Source organism: Annulohypoxylon truncatum, assembly GCF_022578515.1.
Source record: "Annulohypoxylon truncatum strain CBS 140777 unplaced genomic scaffold F4807scaffold_9, whole genome shotgun sequence".
Lineage (NCBI taxonomy): Eukaryota > Fungi > Ascomycota > Sordariomycetes > Xylariales > Hypoxylaceae > Annulohypoxylon > Annulohypoxylon truncatum.
Genome location: NW_025953795.1, coordinates 1036052 through 1049735, shown reverse-complemented (window position 1 = coordinate 1049735; position 13684 = coordinate 1036052). Strand labels below are relative to the sequence as shown.

The window sequence follows — 13684 nt, the reverse complement described above, 5'->3', positions numbered from 1 at the left end:
CAAGTTGGTAAGCTTTAGGAAACTCCAGCTGCTCTAGGTAACTTTAGGTAATCATTCACCGCCCTAGTCTGTCTAGCTCAGTGATCAGTCCAGCTGCCAGCTTTAGATAGCCAACCCTGGTCACAAACCCCTGCCCCTCCATCGTCATCATGTCTCTTTCGTCACACGATACTTTAAAATATGCTTTTCTACTGGGTATTCTCGACTAACTCGAACTCATATATCACTCCCTATTATATCAAGTTATTTCTCATAATTTGGTCTATAATAATTTTGGGATTAAGAAGACTTGCAAGTGAAAGATCGTGGGCAAGAAAATCTCATTGGACAACTCACCGACAAGAATCTATTTGCTTAAGTGCAGCATTAGCTTAGTAGTTACGTCCGGACCCATCTTTTCAATACTAAATATCCATTATCTATAAGATCTACTTACTTATGTAGCTTAAAGAGCTGAAGAATAACTATTGCACATGTGTCCATTAGCAGAGAATGATTTCACTGGATACATGTGCCCTTTTAGTTGCTTATTATGTCATTGTTCAACGTAATGCAAGTAGAGCGACGGTGGACCGTCATACTTTGATGTAAACACAAATTTTGGTTTCAATTTTGGGGAGATATTTCAATATCTAGAGACTTTTGGGAACAGGGGCTACACAATGGTCATGGTCAATGGGACTGAAATGGGGGAATAGCACATGGAACTTATGGCATAGCATCGTTTATAAATGCATATACTATTTGGAAATCATCGCCGCCCATGGGCCAACAAGTAGGTAACATAGCGGTTTCTCTAGTAATCCATTGCCATGTCCAGATCCCGTCATCTTACGCCTTACCGTAGCGCCGTTCCAGAAACCAAAGACATCAAGCAAATGGGTATCTCGCGTAAACTTAACAATGTCCCAACCCGAATCCATCTACTTTCAACTACCTAGCAGCCCTAGATATCCAGCAGAGCAGTCACTTCCGCGAGGCGGGGAAACATGGATTGTCGATTAGCCTCCTCGACAAGCATTTGCATCTCCTCCATCCATTTACCTCCCTCCAAGGATTTCAATCCCTGCTTGTGTTTCGGCGATAACTTCCCCACGGCCTCCACGAACGTATCGTCGTACTCTTTGGCATTCTGTCGGCAGGCAATGCCGACGCGAGAGTCCGTATCTAGAGTTGCCATGATCACCTCGCGCATTACCGTTAAAATATGTGCTCGGTTGCGAAAAGTGACGTTCTTGTCGATCATGGCGTTCATCCTCTTAAGGTGTTTTTGAAGCTTAATGGCCGTAGACTGTCCTATGGTATCTTGCCTTATTTCAGATTCTTTCTCATATTGGCCAGTCCATCCTAATTGGGTCTCGGCTCGATCTACAACCCACGTGAAATTACAAGATTGTTCCTTACGTCCCGGACCTTGATCTAAATCCATGTCATCAGGGTCGATGTCAGCCCCATCACTCGCATTGCCATCGTCATTATTAATAATTCCGTCATCCTCATCCTCGTCAGCATCATCGATTTGAATGGCAGTATGGTACGAATTTGTATTGCTATCTGAATCGGCAACGTTATTCGTAGGTGTGTTGTCGCTTGATTTTGAATGACGAGCTGTACTGGCGTTCCTGCATGTACCGTCTTCTCCAGATGCAGTGCATTGTTGGGTAGAATGTTGTCGGGGGGTAGGTTGTGGGGGAACGGGTATATAAGGGGCTTGCTGTATATGGGACATGGCAGGTGTTACACTTGGGTTTGGCTGAACTGGAAATCCGGACTGGCCCTGGCACGTGCCTGTGGCATGAGGATGGGGAGGTTGCGCAGGTTGCGGGGGAATCCCCATCCCAGGTGATAGTTGAGGTGGAGGATAAGGAGGATACATGTTTGGTGCCGGTGAACCATACATTGGGCCCGGTATAACCTGATGAGGCTGACCTGCGGTTGTCGGGGGATAAACGTAATATACGACTGTGTGTGGTGCTTGCTGTGGTATTGGCGGTTGTTGCGGTCCATATCCAGGCGCCATACCAGGCATGAGTTGCTGGTTCGGCTGTTGATTTTGTTGGTTGTGTGTCCCATATGGATGATTCTGTAGTGGACCAGGTTGTGGTGCCAGTAAACTCGGATCCTGTGGCCTCACGGGCGTCCAGGAACTTGGATTTTGTATCCTCTCCTCGTTCAATCGGCGGATAGCTTTGGATATCTCCTCATCGCGCATCGCAGCTTTTACCAGGAGATGAATGAACTCCTTGGGCGAACTCTTATAAGGATCCATGTCCCCTAAAATGTTGTAGTAAAACTTTCGTCTCTCATCTTCCTCCTTCGCTACTCGAGAAGCATAGTGCTTCGACGTCGAGGCCGTGGTGGCTGTGGAATTGAAGCCATTGCGCTGATTCTGGTTCCCGGATTGTCCATTGACAGGAGATTTACGACTAACAGTCTTATTTTGGGGCCCGGTATACGCAGGGACATACTCCAGAGGAAATTTCAGCTACAAGGGCACTGTTAGCAAGAGTGTTAGTAGGCAAGACAGTAATGTAGGGCTCTGACCTTCTGCCCTGGCCGCAATCTTCGCGCCGGTCGTATCGGACGTGGGGTTGATGCTGGTGCTGGTTGTACAGGTGGTTGTGTCCCAGTAGGAGCTGTTGAGGGCGTTGAGGATGTATTCGTCGAGCTTGTTGCTTGCGCTGGTATTGTCGAGTTGGTGGCTTCCGTTGTGGGTGTCGTCGCTTGTGCTGTTTCAGGTGCTGATGCTGGCGCTGGAGGCGCTGGAGGCTCTTGTACTTGAGTTTTTTGGGCTCCCGAGTTAGAGGCCATAGTAACCCTCCACCTGTGGGTGGCCATGCCTCCCCTATAGTGTTGTGAAGGCAGATATAACAGAAGAATTCCTGGAAAGATGAAGTCTACAATGCATAGTAAACATATAGTTGACCTAGACAGCTCCCCGTGCGGTGCATGCACCAGGTAACTTAGAAGTAGCTCCGTCCTGTCCGTCCCAACACAGCCACTTGAAGCCACATGTGGCTGCACAAGACATTTTGTTAAAGGTCGTCTATCATGATCTCGTCGATCTTCTGCTTCGTTTGAAGGTTACTTCAATATTGATGTCTATCTGAACCGGCCTCAATAGAAAAGAAAAGCATACGCGGATGGTGCCTTGGACATTATTATACACCTCTTAAAACACATTGATCCTTTTCCGAATACTACTCCAAGTTCGGATTACCAAGGAAGTTAAACTCATTGCAGTCCAGCAAAATTTGGGCATCCATGTCATCTATATCTATCTGAATCGAAATGCTAATGCTAAACCGAAGGCAAGGAGGGGATTTCCCATCAAAAAGATGACTGTATGCTATTAGGTATACAAGCGCTCGGCAGTAATGGGAGCGTGGATCCCAGTTCGTAATCTGAGAGTTCTGAATCGTACCTCATATGGGTTTCGCTATGAATTAAAAGATAATTCAAACCCACAACCTGCAACCCAAGATTGAAACGGGTTCAAACAGATAAGTGATACAAGTCCAGGCGCCAGCATGCTAAAACTCCGAATCAAGCTCCCCGATGTCCTAATGAGCCAAGTGTCTGCTCCAAAACCATACACCCTTGTATATGCCATGCTATACCCAGAAAGCTCAGTTCGGTACGGCTGCTCCTTTCTTCAACGCCCATTCCACAGCCTCCATGACATTCTTAACAGTGTGGTAAGGCTGGTGCTTGGGAACAGTACCGGCGACGTGGACGCCCGTCTCGACTAGGATGCTCCTCCACTCGATCCCGTGCCGAGATTGAAACGAGTTCGCGCCGGCGATGTCGCTCTCGGGGTTATCGCCAATCATGTAAACCGTGCCGATCTCTCGGGAAGGGTCTAGGATTTTGCCGTATTCCCGTAGGACCCGCTCGGCGTACACGTACGTGGCCTCGGTCGGCTTTCCGAATCTCGTGTAGTCCAGGTCCGTCCCCGTCTTGGCTCTCCAGATCGCTTCTAAGGCCTCTTTGAAAGCGCCTTGGGCGAGCCGCGGTTGCTCGTGCTCTGTGCACCACTCAAAATCCGGGTTGCAGAAAAACAGCTTTGGCTGTCCGTCTTGTAAGTATCCCTTGTTCGGTAACGAGACGTCGCCGTTCTTCGGCGACACTGTCCCGAGCATGCCGCCGCGGGATAGGAGGAGATCCAGGACGACCTGGAGATCGAGATACCAATCCCGTGGCGAGCTCCAGCACAGGATAGCAGAGATAGGTGTCGTGAGCAGTTCTGGGCGCTCGCTGCCGTGCTCGTCGTGATGCGCTCTTGTTATCTCGGGAAAGGCGTGGGTGTGTTTGCAAGTCGTCATGATGTCGGACGACGTGACGACATTCTTGAAGCCGTACGCGTGCGCTACTCCTCGGATCTGATGGCCGTGACCGCCAAGGACCAGGATCGTTTTGTCACCATATTCCGGGACAAGGTCGAAGTAAGGGGTGTGTGATTGTACAAATTGCTTGGGGCTGAATATGAGGCCAAGCCGCTGTCCGACCCTCTCGACGTGCGCTTCCTCCGTGTGTCCGCCACCGTTCGTCAGGAACATGAATGGAACGTTCTTGCGCTGTAGCAACTCAATAGCTTCACTGGCTCCTGGAAGAGGCTTCTTGCCCTTGACGAGCACGCCGTCGATGTCGAACGCAAACGCGACGGAGCGTTCTTTGACAGGAGCCATGACTTCCTTATTTTTTTCCTCTTTTTTTTTTCTGTTTTGTGTCTAAGTTTTTAGAAGCTGGCCCTAATCTTTAGATATTACTGCTGACAGCCCAGATCACTAGGGTAGGAAAATGTTGCATAGACAGTCCAGCGGCTTATTTTGAGGATTATAGTTTTCGGTTGGCGCCGTAACGGATTTCGCAAGCTTTTAGAGACTTTCTATAAGCTGCCAGGAAATCAATGTCCTCAGGCTCCAAGGTTTGCCTCCGAGCTTATTATGCGCCTTTTCTCTAGGAGGCACCGGATAGTGACAATGGGTAGCAGCCTGAAACCTAAGGTCACTTACCGAACACTGAATCAGAAGCAGAGCAGAGATAAGCCTGGAGATGTAGACGTGAATGTAGGCCAAGTCGCGGGTCCCAGGTTCCTTAAGATGGTAAAACATTTATAAGGGGGGTTCATGTAGCCATCCATCCACCCACGTATTACAGTGTCGTTTGCCTACATACTTTGTTGATAAGGACTATCCCGTCCCTTGCGCGGGATGATTAATAATTTATATCAGCTTGACAAACATAATCAGGAGATAGACTTCGCGACTAGTTACAATATAAGTAAGTTTATTGAAAATGCGATGATATGTGGCTTGCTTATCCGCGAAGAGCTCGTGCAGGGCTAGCTCGCCCCTTTACCATTAGCGAGTTAAACCAGAGCTTCTTATAGAACATACGTATGTATACTGAACCTGAGTAATACACAAAGTATCCCAAAATATTCGTTGGCAAATGGAAGAGAATAATGCGTCGATGACCAACTGTCATGCTTCGATATTTATTCGGGAATCCAGCAAGAAGCCATCATGTGTCGTCCCCGATGTTGCGCAAAGTGTTCGAGCTCTATGTGTAGCTCGTCTTCCCTTATCAATCGCAACCTCTCAAACACGTTCTCGCACATGCTTTGATGGTACAAGAGAGCTAAGTGGGGACCTCAAGCTGCACCCGAACCACATACAAATCTCAATTGAACTACGAGTGCCGGGATCAACGTTTACCCATTGCTTTGCCACCATAGGGTGCGTACCTAAGTAGGTACCTGGGGTAGGCAGTACCAAGAATGTTTAGAGTTCCAAGTTGCGTTGCCAGTCTTGGACCATTGCCTTCCACTGTTATACATTCAGCGCTTTCCAGTGCAATAAGGTTAGTGACTTTCCACTTTCCTAATCGAGGAAATATTCCCCAGGCGAACCAATCAAAAGGAAAGTGACCCTTTGTGCTAGTCCCGAGACTGTGTAACCTTTAGTTCGGAGCGTTCATGCAAAATAAACCCGCTTCGTCGGGCCTATCCATCTATGAAGCAATTAGAATTTGACTATTTATAATGATTATGACGAGAAAGAGGTCCATATCAGTTCATTGGGTAATAAATCATCGTATTGAGAGTAGGGAAGTGAGCTATCTAAGTCCACTGTCTTCATATATCGAGCCTCAATGAGATAGAGACTAATTAATCCATCGCAGATGTCTGTTGGCCATCTAGATATGGCAGCGCCGACCATATCTAGATGAACCCAACCACCGCCTCCTCTTCCCGAAGTGATTTTCCTCATTTTTTCAATATTTTTTTTGTCCACAGCAACATCCGAACGGACCATGATCCTCCGGGGAAAGGCCCCTGATGCCTGATAAAAACATTAAATCCTCAACGCCAAACCTCGTCGCAAGGTAACCACCCCGATGCCTGTACCATAGACACCTAGACTCCCTCGGAATCCTTCCCAATACAATCGAAACTGACAGAAACAAACCCGAAGATATCGGCAAACTGCAGTAAAGAGGCTCGTGATCTTGGGCATTATCTTTTTCTAGTATGATTCATGTAATCTGATCCCGTGACCCCAGTCGTGATTCGCGATATCATCGAAAGAGGGGTATCCTGTCTAAGACTTTTAGGCCGTTCATTCTATGTGACATTTTTAATACAAGTTCTGGTGGCGAGTACAAGGATTATATCCGAATAGGCGGAAGGAAAAAAGCTAGAAAAATAAAGCAGAACATGTTGCCTCAAGGTCAAGGCCATCCACCTGATGTTGGAAGAGGATATACACCCTTAGTCGTGGAGCTAACGACGCTCGCCGAAAACAGCTTTAGCCTGGTCAGACTCCTGTACTACAGGCCGATGGGGGAATTGGCGAGATGGAGCATAGGACTGTTGGCGTCGATGATAGGGAGATGTCTGCTCATACGCTGGCGCTTGACGGGCACCATTGGCATGTTCGTATTCAATGGAAGGAATTTGGGCAATACTGGAATGAGGAGCCGTTGGTGTACTTTGATGGCGCATATGCCTGTAACCAGAATACGAGGAAGCGTGTCCTGATTGTGGAGACTGCCAGGGTGGCTGATAATGACCGGCGTTTCGGTGGTTTGGTCCTGAAGAGCTATCGTAATAGCTAGACGGTGGATGCGAGGCGTGGGAGGTATGAGAATGTCTTAAAGACATGGGGACTCTATCGTAGGCTGTTGCCTCCGAGAACTGGCTCGATGGCATGGACGGATAGTCTAGAGGCGAACGAAAGGTGAAATTATGTTGGTTGTCGACCTCCGAAAAAGAGCGTTGATGGGAGGCACGTCGACCATTGAGATATTCACGGGAGGTGCTGGAGTCTAGTGTTGGAACCGTTGGTTGGCCTCCATTTCGCTGAGAAGCCGTCGCGGACCAATGGTCATAACTAGAATTGGCAATATCGGCATCTTCTCGACTATAGTACGACTCCTCGGCGTGACTTTCTTGGATATTATTGAAGGCAGGACGGTGGGGAATAGAGTACGTGTCTCGTAACGGCGCTAGGGCAGGTCGGTCAGGGTGTCGAAGATTCATACGCGCATGGCGATCGCCGTATGGAGGAGCGTCGGACACTCGCTGGCGTTTCTCAACAGGAGAAGTATGCATAGCATCTTCGTTTCTCCAATATGCCGGCTGGCTCACGCGACGAGTCATAGGTTGAGCTTCAGGTCGAAGGGAAACACCAACCGACTGTGATCGCTTGTGAGTATGACTCCCGCCGCTAGTCTTTCGCTTCAACATAGTCTTTGGCCGCGCATCATTCGATGCGTCCATAGAGATATTTGGGAGGATTTCTATGTCGGGAATCTGGGTCATGTTAGTTTCCTCCATCTCTCGCTTCAAGCGAGCAACAATCTCCTCGATCTCGGCCGTGCTGTACCCATCGCCACACTTGGTTCGCAACCAGTCGGGGACAGCAGTACCGTTCAGGGTCGCGCTGTCGAGTGTACCGACGTCATCATCGTCCTCACTGTCGTCGCGGTAGGATCGCTTCCTATTAGATTTCTCCTGCACGCGATTTTGTTCGCGCTTTCTCATTGATAACGACCACTCCTGAACGATCCCGGGTTGTCCAGTCCGCTTGTTCTCGTCGCTCCAGTCCTGGACACGACGAATCTGCTTCTGAACTAGGTCACACTGAACCCTAGCCCACTCCTGCGCATTGCGGTAGCGACTACGCTGATAGTGCTTCCGACAGAAGTGAACCCAGACATGCGAAGGTATGTTCCGAGTACATGTCTTGTTACGGCCGAAAATGTGCGAGATGGCTTTGCGTAGTTGAGAGCCCGTGTCGCAGTTTGGCTTATACATGCAAACAACGATGCCGTCCTGGGAAGGTTGTTCGGCCAGAGCTGGAGATGGCGACATTGCGGTCATGGCGTAGCCCAACCGATGCTCAACACGATGAGAAGGAGATGAGGTGGGCTGGATTGTGTTGGCAAAAGAGGGGAAACCCCGGTTGATGGTGTCTGTAGCAGCGAAATCAGGTGCTGAAATGGCTCTCTTGTGTGCTTTGGTGAAGTCAAGGGGAACGAGATGACTGAGATCAGGTCTGATATCCTTGGTGCTAAAATTGTGTCAGCGGATTTTTTTTTTCAAGGCTTTTCTATTTGGAACGAAGTCAAAGGTGAATATCGGGTAGTTAGCTTTTATAGGAGGAAATGCCCAAAGAATGAATTAGAAAAGCCTTGGGAAATTGAGAGAAAATTGAGTGAGTGCGGCTCTTGGACGTACAATCACGTTGGGGCCAAAGACTTTTCTGTCAGTATGAGTGAAATAGGCAACAGAATTTCTTCTGTATTGGATGAACAGAAGAAGATGATAGGTTTCAATGAGTTTGGTTGAGTATTGGGCGTAAGTTGTGAGATCTTGAAAAGTGACTAGCCAAGTACACAAGCACAGTACTCTGTACAGTGAACTCTGGATTTTGTCAAGATTGAAGAACGACGCTTGCCGATTTCCGGTCTAGGCAATTGCCCAGCAGGATCGTTGGAAGATGATAGGCCAATGGAATGGATTGAATGCAGGAACAGGTACTCACATGATGGGGTCTGGTCTCTTAATCTGATCTAAACTTTGAGTACCCCTGGACATTAGCATGGCATCAGATGGGGAACTGGTCCTTAGGAGATCCGTGACTAAGGGTTCCCCGTTGATTGTGGTCACGGGCGGGGATATCAATCCTTCTTTTGTTGTTCTTCGACGTGACTCCGATGACCAGATCTTCGGGACTGCGAGTTCGGCGCACTCGAACTGGGTCTCCAGAGAAGGCGTGTCCGGGATGGTGTTGATAGATTGGACGCCTCCAACGGTTGACATCGAGGAGATCCTCGAGTGTGACAATGAGGTAGAGGAAGAAGCGTAGGAAGATAAGCTGCTGTGACTATCGGAGAATTTGTGCCTTGGCGATTTGGGACTGGTAGATTCTGCGGGTGAAGTGCTGTTTGAAACTTGTCGACCTGGAACCTGGGTTGACTTGGTGTCGAGTGTGAGTGGAAGAGCGTATCCGTTAGCGTCCCATGGCGTCCTACTCCGACTTGGTATCTTTGTATCGCTCGTTCTTCTAGACGGAGTCTTCTCATTGGACGAAATCTCTGATATTGAAGAACATGTCGTCGTTCCTTCCGTCCTTGAGCATGTCGATGTGGAGCCGATTACATGATCCACCATACTCCGTACCTCTGTACCCATCACTCCTTCTTTCCCCAACGAAGTCGAGTTTAACAGTGACGTGACATCCATGTTGCCAGCAAATTCAAAAATGTCAGGCAAAAGCCTTGTTCTTTGTTTAATTCAAAACTTTTCTGTGAAAAGTGAGAGTGGACGAGTTGTCCCACTAAAGTTCCGATGACAGGTTAGAAAAAATATCTTCGAACCTGGTCTGTGTTATCAGTTGAGATCTCAGAGGCGGATCTGATAACTTTCGTAGTCTAGGCCGTTTTGTGCCTGTTATTGGTCTGAGCTCCTTATATCGTGGTGAGATATGGCGGATCTAGAGGAGTTGAAGCTCGCCAATCCAATTCACTCTCCACAAACGTGTTCCCCTCGGTATCCGGAGAAATAAGACGAGTCCAACTCTGCTCGTCGCTGAGGATTCCCCACGAAAGTAATGTCTCCTAGTCAATATTGATGGTTCGCCGTTCTCGTTCTCATTCTCATTTTCTGAGTGTATCCTGCACTGCTTGTGGCTTTCGAAAGCCTGGTAGCTGGTAATTCGATCGTACGATAAGCGGCAACCTTGCTTAATAGGAAACGGTATCCTCTCATCCAAAGCCTTTGAATCGACCAAGCGGCAGGTAAGTATTCTCCAGGCCAACCTCACCCTCCTTGTTCGTAGTCCAATCGTAGTGGCCCACTAGGAGCGCGCAGTATGGATGCTGTTGTGCTAGATGGACGTTGACGTTGATTTTTCTTATTCGTATAACGCTAGAGTGGTTTCCTTTTCCTTTCTAATCCGAACATAGAGAGAGCGCCCACGACGAGGTCACGAGCCAGCTTCACCCTACCGATACAATCGCAGCAAGACGAGAACAGAGAATCAGGAGGAGTGTAAGATAGTCAGTGTATAATGTGGGGGATCCCAAGTTTTTGTTGTCTCGAGAAAGACCAGGGGGGTCTAAGAAGAATATTAGGGTTATCAACGTTGATCGACGCTAAGGGAAACTGATGGGCGACAGAAGATTGAAACGATCGATGTAACTATGTGCTTGAAGACTGAAAAGAGACGGGTGTTGCCTGCTTGCGCGGCCGCTAGGCAGAGTATACTCCTAACCAGCTGGGTCGGGTTTTGGGGGAACCGAAGGAAAGTCGATAGAGGCACACGGGACCCCCTTGCTATTTGACGGGGTTTGTCTGAAACACCAAGCTAGTCGTAGATCTGGTATGCTCTCTACAGCTGAGGATGATAAAAGTAGCTAGGCGAAGAGTTTGCACGCTGAGTCGCTTAGGAATTCCTAAGGCTTAAGATGGCAGGTTGCCTATGAAGGAGAGTGGTTGCTTCCGTAGTGTCAGGAACGAGACGGTAACAGGTGCTGTCAAGGGGGACGCAGGGGAACTGGATAGGGACACAAAAAGCGAAGATAAGACGATGTCCAACGGGACGGGATGGCTATTCCAAGAACAGAAGAGTAAGGCTATGTCAATGTTGCATAGACATAAAGGGTCTAGATACAACAACGGCTGCTTGGGAGGAACTTGGGGAAAAGTGTAACTTGGGGTATCCGAAAAGAAACAGATCCTCGTTTCCGAGTTTGAGACCAAATTCTTTAGAGGACTAAAACAAAAGTTTGTTCAGAGTCCGATCCGGAGACCGACTAGAAGTTGTTTGATAGTGCCAGGTAGGTGTCAATGGATATATGAGCTGGGGGAGAAGACATCCGGCATGGCTCATAGACGGCCATTATAGGACGAAAGGGTAATATTCTAGAGCAGAGTTACCGCCTATAGAAGCATGTGTGGATACTTCACATTATGCATTGCTCCGCGGGCTAGTAAGTGTGTTTGGCGTACCCTGTAGGCGGGTAGGTAGGTATATCATTGATGATATCGGAATGGGTTGGGTAGGGATTTCTTTAGTGTTATACGTAATGTTGCTAGATGGAGGTGTATGCGATTTCTCGGACGAATGAGAAAACGGACCGAACCATTCTCGTTGTCAGGGATAACGTCTGCCCTTTCCTAAGAGCCGTATAAGCCGTCAAGCCGTATATACCTACTAATCTGCCAACTTGTGTAATGAGTATAAGGAGCTGGGGCTCGCGCGATAGCAGAATGTACGGCAAGAAGGTCCCTAGGCGTTGGAAACGAGGAACTCACCCGTGTCTGTGTCAGATCGACGTGTGGTAGATCATGGCGTTAGACGTTCCATCTGAATAGTCCCTTCGTGATCTTCACAGGGTATAGGTATGGCCTGACTAGGGCACTCCCGCGTTCCATGCCGGATTAGTAATTTACCTAGATAGGTATTCAACACTGGATAAGGTCGAGTGGGTGACGGTAAAAAGAATCCACGCCCACGACAGGGGGCGGGGCGGTGACAGTATAAAACCTGTCCAAGTGCTAGAATTCGGAGAAAATTATAGCAGTTCTGCTAACCGTTTTCGGTTATTGAAAGCCCAATCGAACGTCCATCATTAGAAAAAGACCATGCCATACCTACATATGGAACGACTAGCTTTTAGAAGGTGTGAGTCTGACCAGAGACGCTAGATATTACAACATCCATTCTCAGTCTGTCGTTGTCAGGGGTTGCGACGTTTACATTGTATTAGGTATGTACGGCTCCCCACACTTGAGGCTCCAAAGTGTGGCTAAAGATTAATACAAGGCGGTGATGTTATGGCATCGAGAGGGTGGGGCGGCCTTCCAGGGTTGCCTCCTGTACTTACATATGTCAAGCTGCTCTCCAGGCAGATCTAACCGAGCTGATAGACGATGTACGTGTGGCATCATGGGAGTGAATAGCAAGCTGTCCATGCCGTCCATGCAAGTCTAAAGTCGAGACGATCTACAAGCTGAGACCCAGCGGTGGGTCTGAAACTCTTATGCGGTGTTTTGATGCCGAAAGGTTGCTGGACGCTAAGGCTAGAGCTGCGATCTGTGACCGGATTAGCACCAGACCGGTACAGGAGATTATATGCAGCTAACCCCGTCGGGATGTACCGAGCCTGACAGGGCGAAACCTCCTGTTGCTGCTACGGTGGTCGCATGTTGGGGACCGCGGAGGCGTAGCACGGCGACCTTTTCTCGTCCAGGTACTACTGCGGCGCCGTACAAGCTGCGGTTGTGCGAGGACCAGAATGCCATTCCTACCTACCTAGTTAGGTGTCTTTTCAATCCTTTAGAATCACCGCGAGACGGCAAGGTTTAAGCTAAGTATCAGGAAAAGGGTGGCCGCATGCGCAACGAGCAACGAGCAACGAGTAACTCGTATTCCCTAAAAGACGGCCTCGAATTTGATGTGACACGCCGCTGGCTTCGTCCGATTACAATTGATGGACGAAAGGTTTTGACAAGCAGGCCCTAGACCCCTAGGCACTTACAGGGGGTATGTATGACCTGGCATCTTTGATGATTCCCCATGATCATGATGTTGCGTTGGCCAGCAGGAATTTCGGGTAGGGCTCTTTCATGCTCCCATCTACTATCCGATCGATATGGAGGACAAGGAGCGTGGAGGAACGGGTAGGGGCAATTGAGATATTTTGTCCGTTCTGATGACGAGTCAAGATCGCTGTGCAGGGTGGTCAGGGTGGGTGGGTGGCTGATCTGGGGGTGGTTGAATGGTGGGATGCGATTGGCTCATGACAACTCGAGTTGACTGTTTCAACTTAGGTTCACTATCGTACGCAGCAAACGTACTCACTTCTGCTTGGGAAAAGGGAAAGAGCTGAATTCGAGCCAAATTTCTGGGTCGAAACTTGAATTCGAGACTTGTGACTTGTTTGAGGGTTGGGTAAAAGACCCTTTAAGGTCAGAGGGCTGAATCGTAATAGGGGACGAAGAGGCGCTAAGACTATTGAAGAAGGACCCTTGGCTGTTTCAGCCCTGGTAGAGTCTTTGGTCGCCCCTTCGATCGCCCCTCTTGGCAAACTGTCCATTTACACTATTCAAAAACTTTGCTAGAAATAGCAGCACGTGCGCTGTCGATCATTGAAATCTGCAATCTACGAT

At 48.6% G+C, this 13684-nt stretch overlaps 3 protein-coding genes across 3 annotated transcripts; all 3 read right to left on the bottom strand.

The window, feature by feature from the left end:
• Nucleotides 1–719: 719 nt before the first annotated feature.
• F4807DRAFT_418933 (uncharacterized protein) lies at nt 720–2941 on the bottom strand. Its single transcript, XM_047997372.1, has 2 exons — nt 2545–2941; nt 720–2485 (listed from the first exon to the last, which is right to left on the bottom strand). Exon 2 carries the CDS (start codon nt 2267–2269, stop codon nt 947–949), a length of 1323 nt encoding a protein of 440 aa, XP_047856280.1. The 5' UTR covers nt 2270–2485; nt 2545–2941; the 3' UTR covers nt 720–946.
• A 159-nt stretch (nt 2942–3100) lies between these two features.
• On the bottom strand, nt 3101–5234 carry F4807DRAFT_418931 (HAD-superfamily hydrolase). The gene has a single exon (XM_047997371.1). It carries the CDS (start codon nt 4686–4688, stop codon nt 3630–3632), a length of 1059 nt encoding a protein of 352 aa, XP_047856279.1. The 5' UTR covers nt 4689–5234; the 3' UTR covers nt 3101–3629.
• Nucleotides 5235–6553: 1319 nt separating this feature from the next.
• F4807DRAFT_400978 (uncharacterized protein) lies at nt 6554–10372 on the bottom strand. The gene is made up of 2 exons (XM_047996006.1): nt 9054–10372; nt 6554–8579 (listed from the first exon to the last, which is right to left on the bottom strand). The coding sequence occupies exons 1-2, from the start codon at nt 9752–9754 to the stop codon at nt 6788–6790; spliced, it is 2493 nt and encodes an 830-aa protein (XP_047856278.1). The 5' UTR covers nt 9755–10372; the 3' UTR covers nt 6554–6787.
• Nucleotides 10373–13684: the final 3312 nt, after the last annotated feature.

Excerpts from the sequence above, each read along its gene's own strand:
- F4807DRAFT_418933 (XM_047997372.1), bottom strand. The coding sequence starts at position 2,269 with ATGGATCCTTATAAGAGTTCGCCCAAGGAGTTCATTCATCTCCTGGTA.
- F4807DRAFT_418931 (XM_047997371.1), bottom strand. The coding sequence starts at position 4,688 with ATGGCTCCTGTCAAAGAACGCTCCGTCGCGTTTGCGTTCGACATCGAC.
- F4807DRAFT_400978 (XM_047996006.1), bottom strand. The coding sequence starts at position 9,754 with ATGGATGTCACGTCACTGTTAAACTCGACTTCGTTGGGGAAAGAAGGA. Across the intron at positions 8,580-9,053 it reads AAGAGACCAGACCCCATCAT|CACCAAGGATATCAGACCTG; the intron begins GTGAGTACCTGT and ends ACACAATTTTAG.